At 46.0% G+C, this 19,917-nt stretch overlaps 2 protein-coding genes across 4 annotated transcripts in view; both read left to right on the top strand.

Moving 5' to 3' along the window:
- LOC120994418 (zinc finger protein 182-like) overlaps positions 1 to 19,917 on the top strand; it is a 668,524-nt gene that overhangs the window by 307,221 nt on the left and 341,386 nt on the right. The window lies entirely within an intron of this gene.
- The window catches only part of LOC120994425 (zinc finger protein OZF-like), a 50,444-nt gene that overhangs the window by 14,963 nt on the left and 15,564 nt on the right, over positions 1 to 19,917 (top strand). The window contains exons 5-7 of one of the 3 annotated variants that reach the window (XM_040422986.1): positions 2,596 to 2,693; positions 3,839 to 3,929; positions 15,068 to 15,274. In XM_040422986.1, coding sequence (XP_040278920.1) covers positions 2,596 to 2,693; positions 3,839 to 3,929; positions 15,068 to 15,274 — 396 coding nt within the window. Of the gene's footprint in view, positions 1 to 2,595; positions 2,694 to 3,838; positions 3,930 to 5,440; positions 7,001 to 15,067; positions 16,415 to 19,917 lie in introns of those variants that run through there. The other 2 variants (XM_040422985.1, XM_040422987.1) reach the window with 2 other exon arrangements.

The raw sequence follows: 19,917 nt of genomic DNA, 5'->3' as shown, positions 1-19,917 counted from the left end.
GGGGCTGTGCACACGAGCAGTGATTTTCACGCATCACTTGTGCGTTGCGTGAAAATCGCAGCAAGCTCTATTTTGTGCGTTTTTCACGCAATGCAGGCCCCATAGAAGTGAATGGGGCTGCGTGAAAATCGCAAGCATCCGCAAGCAAGTGCGGATGTGGTGCGATTTTCACGCACGGTTGCTAGGAGACGATTGGCATGGGGACCCAATCATTATTATTTTCCTTTATAACATGGTTATGTCACGGCGGACGTGCACTCAGTATAAAAGATACCACACCAACCAGGCTCTGAACGAGAGACAGGGGAAGGGTCACCTCCTAGTAATTCCCTAACCTCTTTCCCTGCACTGCTCAGCCCACAGGCAGACCTTGAAGGTAGGTGTGCTGTGTCCTCCAGCCTGGACTGACAAAACCCTGAACTCCCTGAGATGGTGAAGTGGGTAGACAGGAGCAGCCTGCTCGCACAGAACCTGGATGGGATAGATGACACAAACAACCAAACAAGAAATGACACTTATCTTCGGAGAGCAGGAACTGACAGCCAACCTTTCCTCCAAACTTCCCAGACCCAAATGATCAATATAATCCGCTCAGAGCACTTAGCTGGAGGCCATTTAAACTAATGACTCCACCTAGTGCACCTGATGAGAGGCGGATCCAGCACGGCACCAAAACAAATACTAAACACGTGCTGCAATCCTGGCTGACCTCCGCATATCGTCAGAGTGGGGCATGACAGGTTATAAGGGAAAATAATAGCATTCTTAATACAGACTGAATAGTACAATAGGGCTGGAGGGGTTAAAAAAAAAAATTAATAATAATTTAACTCACCTTAATCTACTAGTTCGCACAGCCCGGCTTCTCTTCTGTCTTCATCTTTGCTGTGCACAGGAAAAGGACCTGTGGTGACGTCACATGATCCATCACCATGGTAAAAGACCATGTGATGAGCGCAGTGACGTCATCAAAGGTCCTATTCCTGTGCACAGCAAAGATGAAGACAGAAGAGATGCCGGCTGCGCGAACAAGTGGATTAAGGTGAGTTAAATTATTATTTTTTTAAATGTAACCTCTCCAGCCCTATTGTACTATGCATTCTGTATTAAAGAGGACCTTTCACCGATTATTACACTATGAACTAAGTATACAGATATGTAGAGCGGCGCCCGGGGATCTCACTGCACTTACTATTATCCCTGGGCCCCGCTCCGTTCTCCTGCTATGCCCTCCGGTATCTCCATTCCCTAAGTTATGGTAGGCGGAGTCTGCCCTTGTTCTTCTGTAGTGCTGGCCAATCGCATTGCAGAGCTGACCGCTTGGGAGAAAAAAACCTCCCAGGCTGTGAGCTCTGCGCTGCGATTGGCCAGCGCTAGAGCAGAACAAGGGCAGACTCCGCCTACCATAACTTAGGGACTGAAATCTCTGCCTACTATAACTTAGTGAGCGGAGATACCGGAGGGCATAACGGGAGAATGGAGCGGCGCCCGGGGATAATAGTAAGTGCAGTGAGATCCCCGGGCGCCGCTCTCCATGTATGTATACTTAGTTCATAGTGTAATAATCGGTGAAAGGTCCTCTTTAAGGATGCTATTTTTTTCCCTTATAACCATGTTATAAGGGAAAATAATAAAATCTACACAACACCGATCCCAAACCCGAACTTCTGTGAAGAAGTCCGGGTTCGGGTCTGGGTACCAAACATGCCGATTTTTTTCTCACGCACGTGTAAATGTTTTGCACTCTCGCGAGAAATCGCGCATTTTCCCGCAACGCACCCGCATCTTATCCGGGCCAAAAACATGACGCCCGTGTGAAAGAGGCCTTATTCCCTGACTTTCGGTTCCTGCACGGAAGGCAGAAGCCGCACTGTGTAAACTTTTATGTTTTTTAGACTTCTATTCTTTAGTTTGTAAGTTACTGTGAACTAACTGTTTGTTTTTGTTTTTTTTTAACTTGGAGCTTTCTTAAAAACTACATCTGGTTTGTCTGGTATAATAGATCCCGAAACTGGATAATTATTTTTTTTTTTTTTAGAACTGACCAGTTTTTTCTGAGGACCAGGTTTGAGGAACACCTAGATTCACCTATCATCTGATCATTACATATAGACAATGGGCCAGATTTATCATTAGCTCAAGTCAGAATAATGGAGTGAAAAAGTCCCAAAAAAGTCCCAAACGCTAAAACTGCGCACAAATTTGCGACTTTTTTCTGCTCTGCACTATGCTCGCCAGTTTTCTGAAAGTGGGCGTGTTTTCTTATGTAAATGAATCTCTAGACAGATTTACTATTGGGACTATTTAAAAAAGTCGCAAAAAAATCCCAATTTCACTCCAGTGAGGACCATGCTTATCTTATGAGACTTTTTAATAGAACATGCGACTTTTTCGTAAAGATGTGCGACTTTTGTAAAGCTGCTTACTGACGGATAAACTGCTACCGTCAAACCACATTTATTACAGTCTTAAAGGGCCGATCATAAATCTGACTTGGCTAAAACTGACTTTAGCCATATGTGAAAGTGGAGTGAGCTGTCAGAGGAATGATAAATCTGGCCCAATGTATTCAGTCACTGGGTTTATTTCCTATAGATGAGTCCAGTGGGAGAAATCCACCAGAGAGATGTCCCAGTCCTCTATATTCTCAGGACTGTCCAGAGGAAAAACAGAATATCCTACTGGATCATCAGGTGAGATTTCTCTGAATCCTTTACTGATGGTGGTAATGACACTTTTCAATCGTCTTCTCCAGCCATTCAGTATATGCTTAAGTTGATCATGTGGTTTTTGTTGTTGACTGTGATAGTTAGTTGCAAATGTTTTTTTGTTACACTTTCCACTTATTGTATGTGCACCTGTCAATTATCAGACCCCATAGTCCTGATAATTAGCTATTCCGAATTAGACAAAGCTTTTGGAGAAGGCGATTGTTGGGAATGAACGCTTCTTTTCCGAAAATCGCCTTCATCAGGCTGTGTGAAACAGCTTTAATAAGCTCCACAGCTGATTATCAGGCCTACTCGTCCATGGAGGAGACAGCTGCATTTACAGACAGAAATCCCCTGCACTGTATGGGGTCAAGCGATCAATAATGCCATCGCTCGTCCTCCTACAGAGTCATTGTTTTTGGGCGGCAGAGAGCGGTTTGAACAGCATAATCTGCTGGCCACAAGCGATGATTTTAGGTGTTCGAATGACAGATTGTATGTGGTTTCATTTTTACACAGGCAGATTATTGGGAGCGAACGGTCATCCCTGATAATCTGCCGGACAATGGGGCAGTGTAAAAGGGCCTTAACTACAGCACTGCTCCCATTCACTTGAACAGGAGCAGTGCTGCAGTTAGTCACTATGTCCACTATACATTGGACAAAGCTGTGTAGTTTCAGAGCCAGAGCGATTTTGGAGCCGCATGACCTGGTGAATGGAGCACATTTTTACTCATGATCACTGGGGGCTCCAATGGTCTGATCCATGCCAAACAGACAAGTATCCCCTGTCCTAGTGATAGGGGATGTGTTGGTAATTAGATAACCCTTTTTATGTAAAGTTCTGCTGTGTAAATCACATAGATAACTAAAAATAAAAAAAACGCTTAAAAGCTATGATGATACTAAACAATGGCAATGAGCACCACTGTCCATTTCAGGATCAGCTCCGATTTGTTTCATGCAGCAAAATAGTAAATATTTTTGCTGATGTGTAAAATTTTTGGTGGCATGTTCATCCAGTCTGATCACTTGAGGTTATCTTTCTCCTTTTAGGCCACAATGGTTAATGTTTTGTTTTTAATCTTTTCCTGGATAGAAGATAAACTTTGGTCCTTTTTATTTAGTTTCCACATGTCCTTGATATAGAATCCTCGCAGGAAAGTTATGGTGGAATGACGATTGGACCTGAAAACCTCAAATCAGAGTCCGTGGACGGTAAGAGCCTTTCATAAACCTTGTGTTTCATTCTGATAATTTAGAACTCTTTATTTGCTTTCCGATGGAGGCGATTATATCGCATAGATATCTGCTCATCTTTTCTGAACTCCTCGTCCAGTGAGTCGGAGCAGTTAATATCCATATTTACTATGAGGCTCTGATGATATTATTTGATATGTTTTCTCTTCTCGGCCATTTCAGGCTGGAGATATATTGAATTTACATTTCTTTGTTAATGGGAAAATATTTTCCTCATGGTCATTTTTATAAAAGAGCATCTGTCACGAAAAAGATTAGTATCAAACTTTTCAGTGCTGATCACTACTTTGTATGGCCATCGGTCCCATCTTCATAGCTTCTGGCAATGTGGAGAGATAATTATGTTAATGAACCCCATGTGCAACAATGGCTGTGCCTCTGCACCCAGAGGCTTCCCCATCTTCTATGCCATGCCCACACCTCTATGATGGACAAACCAGGTAGTCCCTGAAGTTTCGCAGGATTACATTCTGTCTATGTGCAGTAAAGTGATGGAGAACGTTTGGGAGATGGGCAGTCTTGATCCCTTTATTGTGCACATACAGTACATGGTCCTAGGACATATTTTTTTTTTTTTTTATCATGAGTGTTTGTTTGAGGTCATGAGATCAGAGATAACAGCTCTACATGACCCCTCAGCTGATGGGACTCATAGTAAACTGTTATTTAAACCTTATATCTCAAAAAGGTATAATTATCTAATTTTTTATAAAGACCAATTATAAAAATGATTTTGAGCAGAATGCAATAATAATAATAATAATTAATAATAATAATAAAAATTGCCCCAATGGAGTTCACAGCTTTTTAATTTTTTTTTTTTTTTTTTATCGCTTATTCATCTAAATATTTTTTAGTTAATTTCTTATTTAATAAGTAGATGAATTTAGTGAACTCTAATACAAATAAGATCACAAGGATAACAGTTTCTGTCTTTATTTCCCTGTCCCGGCACTATTCCTGAAGCATCTACTGGGTGATTTATCTCACCTCAGATCTGGATTATCAAGCGCCATATTATCTAGCTCACTAGATGCTGAAGCAACCGTTGAAATTAATATTTCTGCATTTGAGCTGTAGACACAAAATGGAAAGAAATGTTTAATAAGGCTGTCACTATGCCTTCACGGTCCACCACACTTTCCTCAGTGCTTCTTGGCTAGACCTATACTGGCAGTCCATGTGGGGCTATATAGAGGGTTTTCTCCATACTGTCCCAAACTATCCAAAGCCTGCTTCAGTATTGAATTCTTTGGCACCCCACCTTTACCTGCCTTGTACTAGTTATGCTACAAGTATCTGCACCCTCTGCACAGCAACTTCAGGAGGTACCACATCGCTATCATGTAGCCACATCAATACACTGCTATACACACAGTAGAATTCTATACTAAATATAACCAGGTTCCATCAAGAGGACCACACAGCAGCCATTAAACATTATGGTTTAATGACTTTTCTTTTTCTAGATGAAGAAAGGACGAGACGCTCTGACGCACATCTTGTTTTATCTCCCGCCTATACTGTAGAAGAGAATCAATCACAAATTGGCAAAACTAGAACTGTACAAAGACCGGGTAAAATTTTTGCATGTTCTGAATGTGGAAAGCAATTTGAAAACAAACTTCATCTTTCCGTACATGAGATGATTCACAAAAATGAAAGGCCATTTACATGTTCAGAATGTGGAAAAGTATTTAGTTGGGAATCGCATTTCGTGAGACATCAGAGAAGTCACTCAGGGGACAAGCCATTTTCATGTTCAGAATGTGGCAAAGAATTTAGATGGAAATCACATTTCGTGATGCATCAAAGAATTCACTCGGGAGACAAGCCATTTACATGTTCAGACTGTGGAAAAGGATTTGGTTGGAAATCAGTACTTGTGAGACATCAGAAAAGTCACTCAGGAGAGAGGCCGTTTTCATGTTCAGAATGTGGGAAGTGTTTTAGTGTTAAATCAAGTCTTGTGAAACATTTAAGTATTCATACAGAGGAGAAGCCTAATTTTTGTTCGGAATGTGGGAAATGTTTTAACGATGTATCACAACTAATGGTACATCTAAGAGTTCACACAGGAGAGAAGCCATATTAATGTTCAGAATGTGGGAAATATTTTCCCCAGAAACAAGCACTTGTGAGACATCAGAGAATTCACACAGGAGAGAAGCCGTATTCATGTTCAGAATGTTTTAGTGCTAAATCGATACTCCTGAAACATTTAGGAATTTACACATGGAAGAAGCCATTTTTCACGTGCAGTATGTGGGAAATGTTTTAGTTGTAACTCTAGTCTTGTGTCACATCAGAAAACTTACTCTGATGAGAAGCCAATCTATTATGCAGCTTGTATAAAAAGTGGCTCTCCACTGTAGGACCTCTAAATCAGGATGCCTTGTAATGTATAACTTAAAGGTGTTGTCCAGGATTAGAAGATCACAGATGCTTTCCTCCAAAAACAATGCCATGTCTGTTGTGTGTGATATTTTAGGTCTGCCGTATTCACTTTAATAGATCCAAGTTGCCATACGAGACACAAAATAAATGCACATGTACCAAGGAAAACGACAGCTTGTCCTGCAATCCCACACACAGCTATGTGGAAAGTTAAAAGCGTTATTGCTTATTGGAAGATAAAAATGCTACGGCTCTCAGAATATGACAAAACAAAACCAAATGATTTTTTTTTTCAAATATATTGTGCATAAGTTGTCCAGTAAACTGCATAAATTCAGCATCACTGCAATCATTTAGACCTGCAGAGCAAAGGTAATAGTGTTAGAGCTATCAGCAGCAGAGCAGAGAGTGGAGAGGGGCAGATGATCCAAGGGAAGCAGATTATACAGGTTGTAGAGTAAAAAAGGATTCAGACTTTGCAAGGTGAAAGCAGCAGCATTTTGGACTCGCATATCTAGCATGTGCTACAATGAAGGGTTAGCCTCGCATGTGAAAAGTCTAAAACTAGTAGTTTGCAAACTGAATATTAGACAGTCTGAAAATGAATAAACAAATGAAGATTTGAAGCTGAAATTCAGTGCAATTTTTTTCATTTACTCAAGGGTAACGCGTAAAAATAATTTCTATTGTTAAGTGTCCAAATCCTTTAAAGACTATCGACACCTTTGGGGGCAGTTTCTTTTAAATTTATTTATTACTGTAGCATTGTTCTCATTTCCATCAAAAAATATTTTTTTCAGTTTGTCTTTATTAAACATTTTTAGCCCTTTTCTCTGTACAGCCTTGAGATTTTCTAGTAGCATACTCTGTATTTTCATTGTGTTCCATCAGGCAGCTCAGCTGACAGCTCCTTATCTCTGACCTTATAAACACTCATTACAGCTCAGTTCTTAGGGTACTTTCACACTAGCGGCAAGGAACTCCGGCAGGCTGTTCCGGCGGGTGAACAGCCTGTCAGATCTGTGCTGCCGCTAGTGCACGCGTGCCCCTGGTACTTTTATTCCGGCCGCCTCTTGGCATGTTTGCCGTGCTACTGCTGGAACTCTGGCCCTCCCCCATTATAGTCAATGGGGCCGGAGCGGTAGTCCGGGGGCATGCGTGCACTAGCGGCAGGTCGGATCCGTCCGGCTGCTAGTGTGAAACTAGCCTTATCTTACTGATAAAAACATATTTAAGCCACATTCTTATGACCTTTTAGTAATTTGGAGATAAGGTTTATTCCTTTTTGACAGAACAGCTGAATATTTTTAATAAAGACCAATTGAAAAAATGATTTCTCGCTTATATCCTTGGGGGACACCATGGGTATAGCTGCTTGCTGCCACTAGGAGGCGACACTAGGCTAAAAACTGTTAGCTCCTCCCCCGCCAGCTATACCCCCTCCGGCCAGGAGAGAGCCTTCAGTTTTTTAGCTTAGTGTCGTAGGAGGCAGACCCCCGAGCTCTGCATCCCAGTGGCGGGCTGACCGGTGACGCTTATTCCACCGCTCTGTCCCCCACAAGAAGACAAAGCGGACCAGGAGAGCTTGACCTTCCTGCTCCCCCCAGCCTTGGGACCACCTATTTACGCCCTCCAACCCAGTCTCTGTCACTTGTGCCAGGGACTGAAGAGGTGGCACCGCTGGTACATATCAGATGGAAAAAACTATGGGGGGCAGTAAACTTAGTAAAATATAACTTTTATTAGAATATAGGAGATAAAAGACGGCCCCTACAGACATACAATGAGTAAGACATGTATACACTCAACCTGGTGTGGTGAGTGAACAATTACATAACAAACAAAATGTGGGTGGTGGACTGGACCAATGGTGGCAAGACTGTCAGAAAATTAAGCCAACTAGCCCTATTGCCTCCCTGCTTGTCCTGGTCCGCCCTACAAAGTGTGTCCACGGGACGGGGTCCAAAAAAGCCCCGCAAGGGGTGGCCCAGACTGGAACTCTCTTCCTGTATAGGTAACCCTAATGAGGCCCTAACACAGGGAAGAAAAAAGGAAGCCCGTCCAGGGGAACCACATATGTACAAAAATAATAGAGACGTAACCCCACAATAAAATCCACTACAAGGGGATAGGGTGAGGGATATACTAATGAGCAATAGGGCTAGTTGGCTTAATTTTCTGACACAGTCTTGCCACCATTGGTCCAGTCCACCACTCACATTTTGTTTGTTATGTAATTGTTCACTCACCACACCAGGTTGAGTGTATACATGTCTTACTCGTATGTCTGTAGGGGCCGTCTTTTATCTCCTATATTCTAATAAAAGTGATATTTTACTAAGTTTACTGCCCCCCATAGTTTTTTCCTGATTGATAATTGAGCAGTACTCAGGGAGACACCACTGCCTTTCCTGATTGACCATCTTTAAACATATCAGATGCGCGAAGAACACAGATTAAGGCAGGTAAGTATGCCTGTCTGTGTTTCTGTGTAACGGGGCTGGGCTCTCTATTTGCGATCTGGGACAGCTCGGGTACCTGAGGATCCTCTGCAGGGCATGCCGGCACGGTGGGTTAACTACTCTGCGGCGGCTTCCTCTCTCCACCCAGCGTCTTGTCGGCGGCGGCGCTGCACTGCCGCCGCCGTCTTCCCCCCCTTCTCTTGTTCTGGCCGGGAGCGCGGGCCCTGGCGCTTGATCATGCAGGCCGGCACCCCTTCACTTCCGGATCCCGCCAGCGCAGTAGCGCGGGGGGGCGGTGCTTCGCGCCGTCTTCTTTATTATTCCGCCGGGGCGGCGGGAGGGGGCGGAGCCTAATTTTCCCGCCGCGCTTTTCCTCCTGCCTGTTCCAGCCGTATGTAATCGCTCCTGAGAGGAACGTCGCTCGCCGCAGACTGCCGCCCTGTCTCCTGGGGACACATTCAGCAAGGGTATTGCTCCACTGGTAGGACCAGCGCTGCTCCCCTCCTCTGTACCCTCTCTGGCCCCTGGCTCAGGTCATGTCAGACCTAGCGGATCCCGCGCTCCAAGTCCTTGGCAGGGCTACCCATTATGCCTGCACCTCATGCAACGTGAAGTTTCCTAGGGGCCAGGCAAACCCCCTCTGTGCCTCATGCCAGACCACCCAGAGCGTGCCGCCTCAGTCGCAGTCCACTGACGTGAACCCTTCTGCTGTAAGTATGGAACCGGAGTGGGCCAAATCCCTGTCCTGGGCGGTGACTGACCTATCTAAGATCTCCCAATCCACCCTTTCCTTAATGGGTCGCTTTGCGGAGACGTCGTCACCTGCGCAACCTGCTATCTCCCAGGGCGCATCATCCAGGAGCAGACATCCCAGCAAGCGTCCCAGGCAGGAACGCCTCTCTTCCTCGGATGCATCGCCTTCTCCTCCTCCCCCCGGTTCGCTGTCCAGGGCGTCCTCGTTGGTTGGGTCTAGTCTCGGCAATCCGGGACACCTTTTTCAACTTCAAGAGGAGGGCCCCTCTTCCAGTCACCAGGGAGTTGACAAGCATAACAAGCAGACTCCCAAGTCGTTCCCGGTACATGATGACTTTTCCGTTCTCACCGCTAAAGCGTGGGAACAGCCAGGTTCACGTTTCCGGATCCCCAAGCGGCTGGATCTTCTTTATCAGTTCCCCCGGATTGGGTGAGTAAGTGGTCTTCCCCTCCAAAGTTGGACCCGCCGGTGGCTCTCCTGGCTAAAAATACCGCTATTCCGCTTGCGGATGGCTCTTCTCTGCAGGACTTGGTGGACCGTCGGGTCGAATCGCTGGCGAAGTCTGTTTTTTCTGCCACCGGTTCGGCACTCCGTCCCATTTTCGCTTCTGCGTTGGTGGCTAAGGCGGTTTCTGAATGGGCCCTGCGCTTGCATCAGGATTTAGACTCTGACCTTTCCCGCACAGAACTCCAGGCTCTGGCGGCCCAGATATCCCAGGCGGGGAAGTACCTTTTGCGAGGCGGCTCTGGACGCGGGCTCCATGGTCGCGCGGTCCTCCGCCTTTGCCGTCTACATTCGGCGGGAACTCTGGTTGAAGGCCTGGCAGGCCGATTCTTCCTCCAAGCGTTCCCTTCTCTCCCTTCCTTTCGCTAGGTCTCGTCTTTTTGGGCGAGATCATTTCTGAAGCCACGGGTGGCAAAAGCACCCATCTTCCACAGCCCAAACCCAAGCGTTCTTTCCAACCACGTCCTTCCGCACCTCGCCAGTCCTTTCGTAGCTTCACGGGCACCCGCCCGGCGGCTCCCTCGACCGCGAGGCAGCCCTCCCAGGAGCAACGGCGTAAGCCTTCGTTCAAGCCCCAGCCCGCCTGGCGTTCCTGAGCGCAGCCTCAGTGCTCTTCTTCTGACAAGCAATCCCCTGCATGAAGGTGCGCCCCCACCTTCCTGGGTGGGGGGTCGGCTCCTTCACTTTCAGGAGGTTTGGCAGGCCCACATCTCAGACGCCTGGGTGCTCGAGGTGGTCTCTTCGGGCTACAAGTTAAAGTTCAAATCCATTTTTTTCTGTCCCGTCCCCCCAGGGAGCCGTCTCGTGCGGGCGCCTTCTGTCAAGCGGTTCAAGATCTGCTGGTCAGGGGAGTGATCTCCCCCGTTCCGGCGAAGGAGCGGTTTTTCGGTTTTTACTCCAACCTCTTCATGGTGCCCAAGAAGGAGGGAGCGGTCCGCCCGATGTTGGACCTCAAGAGGTTAAACCGTTACCTTCGAGTGCGCGGTTTTTGCATAGAGTCTCTTCGCTCCGTGATAGCTTCCTTGACGCAAGGGGAATGGTTCACTTCTGTGGATATCCAGGACGCTTACCTGCACGTCCCCATCGCGATCGCCCACCAGCGGTCCACTCGAACCACTACCAGTTTTTCGCCCTGCCATTTGGTCTGGCGACTGCGCCGAGGGGGTTCACCAAGGTGCTCGCTCCGCTTATGGGCCTTCTTCGTTCCAGGGGCATCACCTTGATTCCGTACCTGGACGACATTCTCATCAAAGCATCGTCGTTCCGGCAGTGCGAGGAGAGTCTTCAGATCATCTTGGACACCCTCGCCCGCTTTGGATGGCTAGTGAACCTTCGAAAATCCTTCCTGGTCCCGTCCACTCGGATTCGGTTCCTCGGTATGCTGCTGGACTCCAGGACCGCTTGGGTGTGTCTTCCAGTGGACAAGGTGAAGGACCTTCGCAGCGCGGTGCTCCGTTTGCTTCGTCAGCACACAGTCTCCATCCGGACTTGTATGCGGGTGTTGGGCCTTATGGTGGCCTCGTTCGAGGCGGTACCATTCGCTCAATTTCACACCCGGTCCCTTCAGCGGGCGATCCTCTCGACCTGGGACAAGTCCCAGGAGTCCTTGGATCGTCGGTTTTCCCTTCCTCAACAGGTTCGGTCGGACCTCCATTGGTGGCTCTCCCCAACTCACCTGGAGATAGGGAAGTCTTTCCTTCCGATCAGATGGACGGTCGTTACGACCGACGCCAGTCTTCCGGGTTGGGGAGGAGTCTTCGGCACTCGGACTGCCCAGGGCGTATGGTCTCCGTCGGAGTCCAGACTGTCCATCAATGTCTTGGAGCTTCGTGCAATTTTCCTCTCACTGCGCCATTGGTCTCCCCTCCTGCGGGGCCTTCATGTCAGAGATTTCCTGAGCCGGACGACGATAGACCCCGGGGAATGGTCTCTCCATCCGGAAGTGTTCGACGCTCTCTGTCATCGCTGGGGGCGGCCGGACGTGGATCTGATGGCCTCCGGCCTCAATCACAAGCTTCCGTGCTACTTCGCCCGCGCAAGGGATCCCACAGCTTGCGGAGTGGATGCGCTCGTGGCGCCGTGGGATGGGTTCACGTTCCTCTGTCTTTCCGCCGCTGTCCCTCCTGCCTCGGATTCTCCGCAGGATCAAGTGGGAGGGCGTTCAGACCCTGCTGATCGCTCCGCCTGGCCGCGCCGGGCATGGTACTCGGATCTTGTCCTCCTGTTAGGGGACGTTCCGTACCCGCTCCCTCTCAGACCCGATCTTCTGTCGCAAGGGTCCGTCTTCCACCCGAGTTTAGATACTCTTCGTTTGACGGCGTGGCTCTTGAAACCTTCCTTTTGAAACAGCAGGGTTTTTCTGATGCAGTGGTTTGGACGCTCATTCGGGCCAGGAAACCTACTTCTTCCAGGATATATTATAGGACCTGGAAGTCCTTCCTTAGTTTCTGTGAGGAGCGGGACCTATCTCCCAGATCCTTCTTCCTGCCGGTCGTTTTGGCCTTCCTTCAGTCTGGACTGAAATTGGGCATGGCGCTAAGCTCCTTGAAGGGCCAGGTGTCGGCCCTGTCCATTTTCTTACAGCAATCCTCAGCGGGACTGGGTCCTGTTAGGACCTTCCTTCAGGGCGTTGCGCACTCCGTTCCGCCGTACCGTCCTCCGCTTCATCCGTGGGATCTCAACTTGGTATTGGGAGTTCTGCAGGCTTCCCCTTTCGAACCCTTGTGGGAGGCTTCCCTCCGCCTGCTGTCCTGGAAAGTGGCCTTCCTGGTGGCCATCACATCCATTCGCAGGGTTTCAGAATGGCAGCTCTGTCCTGCTGTGAACCATTCCTGATCTTTCATCAGGACAAGGTGGTCCTCCGTCCGGTCCCTTCCTTTTTACCTAAGGTAGTGTCAGCTTTTCACCTCAATGAGGACATTGTCCTTCTGTCCCTTTGTCCTGGGACCTCCCATTCGCGGGAGGTGTTGTTGCACTGCTTGGATGTGGTGCGGGCTCTGCGGATTTACCTTTCGGCTGTGGCCCCCTTTCGGCACACGGACGCCTTGTTCGTCCTTCCGGAGGGTTCTAGGAAGGGGTTGGCAGCTTCCAAGGTGACTATCTCCCGGTGGATTTGCTCCACTATTTTGGAATGTTACCGCGTTCGGGACAGGACGCCCCCTCCGGGAATCACGGCCCATTCTACCAGGGCACTTGGGTCCTCCTGGGTTCACTTCCATCGGGCGTTGGCGGCTCAGTTGTGTAAAGCCGTGACCTGGTCTTCCCTCCACACTTTTACTAAGTTTTACAGGGTTCACACTCTCGCTTCTGCGGACGCCGCTCTGGGCCGCCTGGTTTTGCAGGCCGCGGTGTGATGACTGTCATGAGGGTCTCTACCTTCTTCACTCTGTTTTGTGTTCCCTCCCCAAGGACTGCTTTAGGACGTCCCATGGTCTGTGTCCCCCAATGATATAAGCGAGAAAACGAGATTTTGTGAAACTCACCTGTAAAATCTGTTTCTCGCTTGATTCATTGGGGGACACAGCACCCACCCCCATTTGGGTCCGTTGACCGTAAAGTTAGTTGGTGTGGTTATATCCTTCTGCTTCTCCTACTGCTTTTGCACAAACTGAAGGCTCTCTCCTGGCCGGAGGGGGTATAGCTGGTGGGGGAGGAGCTAACAGTTTTTAGCCTAGTGTCGCCTCCTAGTGTCAGCAAGTAGCTATACCCATGGTCTGTGTCCCCCAATGAATCAAGCGCGAAACAGATTTTACAGGTGAGTTTCACTAAATCTCTTTTTTTTTTTTTTACCAAAATGAGTAAAATGCATTCATAAATAAATACAATTTGCCTGCTATGGTGTACATAGCTTTCAAAGGAAATGTGTCACCAAAAATGTCATCTGCCAGTTAAAACCAGATAGAGAAAACACATCTCAGTTTTTCTGATGGCAGACTTATTTATTTTATTTTCTGAACATGATTATGGGGGTGGCCATCTTGCCTGAACTGTTCTTAACAACATTAAGAAAGTTGTTTTATGGCAGCCACATGGTTCATGGACACAATGGTCAGGAGGGGGGACATCATTGACTTCTAAGGGGGAGTTTTCTAGGCATGCTCTGTGACCTCTGCAGAGGTCATTGTACAAGGAAAGAATGGAGAACATTTGACAATCACCTATTGTGAATAGTGAATCCTGTCTTATCTATACACATAAGTGATATCCTTACATGGGAGATGGACATTGATTCAGGAATTTGTTCTGGCATGGGGAAGTTTTTTTTTTTTTTTTTCTCCATTCCACTCCATCAATATAGCAGGATTACAAGTTGGGCTTGATGGGCTTGTCTTTTTCCAACCATAACTATGTGTTATGTAGACATATGCTAAATGTGAATCGGTATCTGCAAAGACCTGCCATGACCCAGGGCTCTGTGCAACTTAGATGCCAGTTTCTGCCTTTATTTCCTTTTCCTAGCACTGTTTACAGAGAGAGAAAGCAGCCTCTACTGGGTGATTTATTTCACCCCAGAGCTGGATTATCAAGTGCCATATTATCCAGTTCAAAAGATGCTAAAGCAACCATTGAAATGAATATTTCTGCATTTTAGCTACAGATGCAAAATGGTAGGAAATGTTTAAGTGCTTAGTGCCTATACGGTTCGCCACACTTTCTTCAGTGCTTCTTGACTAGACCTATGCTTGCTACCCATGTGGGACTATGAAAAGGGTTGTCCTAGACTATCCAAAGCCTTCTACAGTATTCAGCTGTATGGCACCCCACCTTTACCTGCCTGGGACTACTAACTGTTTGAAGTATCCCCACCCACTGCACAGCAACTGCAGGAGGTACCACACTGGTATCCTTTAGCCAAACCAATACACTGCTATACACACACACACACACTAGCATTCCATACTAAATATAACCAGGTTCCATCAACAGGGCCACACAGCAGCCATAAACATAATAGTTTAATATGACTTTTCTTTTTCTAGGTGAAGAAAGAACAAAAGGCTCTGACTCAAATCTCCTTTTATCTCGAGCCTATACTATAGAAGATAATCAATCACAAATTGGCAAAACTATAGCTGTACAAAGACAGAAGAAGATTCACAAAAATGAAAGGCCATTTACATGTTCAGAATGTGGAAAAGGATTTACTTGGAAATCACATTTCGTGAGACATCAGAGAATTCACTCAGGAGACAAGCCATTTACATGTTTAGAATGTGGAAAAAGATTTAGGTGGAAATCACTTTTTGTAAGACATCAGAGCAGTCACTCAGGGGACATGCCATTTTCATGTTCAGAATGTGGGAAACATTTTTACCAGAAACAAGAACTTGTGAGACATGAGAGAATTCACACAGGAGAGAAGCCATTTTCATGTTCAGAATGTGGGAGAAGTTTTAGTGTGAAATCAAGTTTTGAGAAACATTTTAGAATTCATACAGGGGAGAAGCCTAATTCATGTTCGGAATGTGGGAAATGTTTTAATGTGAAATCGGGTCTAGTGAAACATCGAAGAATTCACACCGGAGAGAAACCATATTCATGTACAATATGTGGGAAACGTTTTCGCCAGAGTTCACAACATGTGAAACATCTGAGAACTCACACAGGAGAGAGGCCGTATTCATGTACAGAATGTGGGAAAGGTTTTCGTCAGAGTTCACAACTTGTGGGACACCAGAGAATTCACACGGGAGAGAAGCCATATGCATGTTCAGAATGTGGGAAGCGTTTTACTCAGAAATCAACTCTTGTGACACATCTAAGAATGCACACAGGGGAGAAGCCATTTTCATGTGCAGAATGTGGGAAATGTTATAGTCGGAGGTTTGGTCTTGTGTTACATCAGAAAACTCACTCTATTGTGAAGCCATTGTAATGTACACAGTGCATGAAAATTAGCAGGTGTGGCTCTCCCGCGTAGGACCTCTAGATCAAAATGTCTTGTAATATTTAACTTAAAGATGTTGCCCAGGATTAGTTGATCACAGATTATTTTTTTCATCCAAAAACAATGCCATGTACAGAATCTCACAAAAGTGAGTACACCCTTGACATTTTTGTAAATATTTTATTATATCTATTCATGGGACAACACTGAAGATATGACACTTTGATACAATGTAAAGTAGTCAGTGTACAGCTTGTTAAACAGTGTAAATTTGGTGTGCCCTCAAAATAACTCAACACACCGCCATTGATGTCTAAACTGCTGACAACAAAAGTGAGTACACAATTTGCCTTTTTTCCTCCACGGTGTCATGTGACTTGTTAGTGCTACAAGGTCTCAGGTGTAAATGGGGAGCAGGTGTGTTAAATTTGGCATTATTGATCTCACACTCTCTCATAACTGTCACTGGAAGTTCAACATGGCACCTCATGGCAAAGAACTCTCTGAGGATCTGCAGGATAACTGGCTGAACTGGATGGACAGATGTCCTTTTTCAGTCTTATAAACTATGTTACTGTGATCTGAAAAAAGGATTGTTGCTCTACATAAAGATGGCCTAGGTCTGTGAAGGCTAACCTTTGGCACTCCAGCTGTGATAAAACTACGACTCCCAAGAGGTACACTTGCTTGGCTATTTTCAGAACTCCATAGAAATTAATGGAGCATGCTGGGAGTCGTAGTTTCACCACAGCTGGAGTGCCGGAGGTTAGCCATCACTGGCCTAGGCTATTAGAAGATTGTCAACACGCTGAAGCTGAGCTGCATCGTGGTGGCCAAGACCATACAGTGGTTTGACAAGACAGGTTCCATTCAGAACAGGCCTCGCCATGGTCGACGAAAGAAGTTGAGTGCAGGTGCTCAGCGTCATATCCAGAGGTTGTCTTTCCAAAATAGACGTATGAGTGCTACCAGCATTGATCCTGAGGTTAAAGGGGTAGGGGGTTAGCCTTTCCGTACTCCGCACATACGCCGCACACTTGGTCTGCATGGCTGTCATTCCAGAAGAAAGCCTCTTCTAAAAAGGATGCACTAGAAAGCCCGCAAACAATTTGCTGAAGACAAGCAGACTAAGGAGAAGGTGAGACACTGGCGTCTCCTTCTCCTGAAAATACCGGGGCCACAGAGGGCGAACGGAGCGGCGCCCAGGAATAATAATAAGTGCACTTAGATCCCTGGGCGTCACTCTATGTAGCCTGCTACTTAGTTCATATTCTTTGGAGCCATAAAAGGTCCTCTGTAATTACATTCATTGGTGGTGCAGTGCCGCTCCCCCCAATTTTTAGTATCATTAGTGGTGCAGTGGCCACAGGCCCCCCCCCTCATTGTTATATGGTGGCCACAGGGTCCCCTCCCCTTCATTGGTGGCAGTGGCAGATTACACTGCTGGGGCTCTGATCGGTTACCATGGCAGCCAGGACGCTACTGAAGCCCTGGCTGCCATGGTAATCTCCCTGCTGCTGAGTGTACTATGCACAGGGCAGAAGAGAGAGAGAGAGTAAAGTCCTAGTCACCCTAATACAGCTCTATCGGGGTGAATAGGACAAGGGATGAAACGATCCAGGTTATAGCCCCTAAGGGGGAAATGGTTATTAAATAAAAAGTTAAAAAAAACACCAAAATACTAAAAGTTTAAATTGCCCCTTTCCCAATTTTACATATAAAATTTACAAACAATAAATTTTATATTACATATCGCCACATCCAAAAAAGTGTGAGCTATTAAAATATAAAAAAATATTTCCGCTCTGGTGAAGGCCGTAACCAAAAAAAAAATCAAAACCACGCAATTCGCCATTTTTAGTCACCTTGGGCCCCAAAAGATGTCACTGGATATGAGAGGTATGTGGTGCTGTATTCTTCTATATGTAGTGCTGGCTCACTACTGTGACCTGCGTCTCATCTTCTCCATCAAGTCCTTTTTTTTTATTATATGCATTTTAAATTTGGCGACAATTTTTTTTTATTTGACTCCAAATAATCAGGTAACAAGGGCATAACTGAAACGATTAAATCATTTGTTTTATTTTAAAAACTATACACAGAAAGATGCATTAAAACTGACAGGTAAATATACCTGCCAGTCGAACAGATTAGTTGGATAGAAATAAGTAAGAGATGAAAGGGAATAGAATGTCTGTAAGTTCAAAATTACCGTGGTAGAGTCCAGTAAACGATAAAGTCTTTGCAAGGAATAATCCAAGATGGTGGGGTGCCTGTGTCCAGCGGACGATCGTGATGTTATTCGACTGCAGATGGTAGATGAAGGACCCCGGGCCTGAGTGGGTCACTGTGTTTAAACCACTCTGTAGCTGGCACTGGCTATGACACACAAGTCCAGCCTTGGGTAATTGGAACAGGATGCAGTTCTTATCCCAGAGAGGGAAAATCTGGCAGAATCCTTGCTTTGCCAGTTTCTTAGTACCCGTAGGTCAAATTAAGAAATGTAATTCATATTTATAATCGGTAGAACTTTATGAATCACCTGATACCAAATATGACTGGAAGACAATACCGTGTGCCTGAGAACCTTTATATCTCGAAGCGGGAATTTCCGATTTGCTTGCGGATTTCCTGGAAGGTGTGTTAGAATAACCCCAACCCTTTCTGAAGAGATTGTTCATTTCGTATTTTCCTAACCCATGAAATATGAAGAAAATATGGAAAAAATATGAAATCTATGGATTGGAGGTGACTTTAAGGTCATCTTCCTTCTTGTACCAACCAAGTGCGTGATAAGGATCTGTCATTCTCTTCTGAAGTTTCTCACCAGACTTAGGGGTGTTAAGACCCCTGCTGTGCTGGGGCTGCACAGACTAGCGAGAGGGCACTTTTATGGGGTTTTGTCAAGATAATATCAGATTGATGGATACTTAACCTGGCAGGGGGGTGTTCCTAGGGCCAGGAAGAATCTTTTGGCAAGCACTTGCTAACTTTACCTCTGCTCTGTGAGCTATAGCTGGAGGTGAATTAACTTCTGGGTTGAGAAAGTTTTAACTCTTTGTGTGAATGAGATGGCTCTTGTGATTCTGTAATTTTAAAACAGGATGCATTTGCGATTTCTTCGGTAATCGGTATTGCCGAGATCACGAAGTGTCACAACCAGGATAAATTTATTTGGTTCAGATGGTGTTAAGCATGTGTGGTGGGAACCAGGTGAGGCGTACAAAGACAAATCTGTCTTTGTGGTGCGAGAGTCATGGTTTGGAGCTGCAGGAGTCCTGCCGATTGTGGGGAGTTACAGTTCATTAAGGGAACCATGAATGCCAACATGTATTGTGACATACTATATAGTACAGCATGATCCATTCCCTTTGGAAACTGGGCTGCAGGGCAGTATTTCAACATGATAATGACCCCAAACACACCTCCAAGACGACCATTGCCTTGCCAAAGAAACTGAGGGTAAAAGTGCTGGACTGGCCAAGCATGTCTCCAGACCTGAACCCTATTGAGCATCTGTGGGGCATCCTCAAATGGAAGGTGGAGGAGTGCATGGTCTCTACGTCCACCAGCTCTGTGCTGCTGTTATGGAGGAGTGGAAGAGGATTCCAGTGGCAACCTGTGAAGCTCTAGTGAACTCCATGCCCAAGAGAGTTAAGGCAGTGCTGGAAAATAATTGTGGACATGCAAAATGTTGACACTTTGGGCACATTTTGCCTATTTTCACAATTTGCCCATTTCATATGCTGTATGTCCACAGGTCGTGTATCATATTTTAGTTTGGCTGTATTCACTTTGATACATCCAAGTTGCCATACAAAACATAACCCATGGACAGGTATGGCACGGTTTCTGAAAATAACCTTTTTAACCTTTCCCTACTAGATGATAACTTATATACATATGTCACATTCACCTTTTTTTGACCCACATGATGAATGT

The sequence above is a fragment of the Bufo bufo genome, chromosome 3 (assembly GCF_905171765.1).
Source record: "Bufo bufo chromosome 3, aBufBuf1.1, whole genome shotgun sequence".
NCBI classification, from domain to species: Eukaryota; Metazoa; Chordata; class Amphibia; order Anura; family Bufonidae; genus Bufo; species Bufo bufo.
The sequence above is the reverse complement of the archived record's forward strand: the minus strand, read 5'-3'. Positions and strand labels throughout refer to the sequence as shown.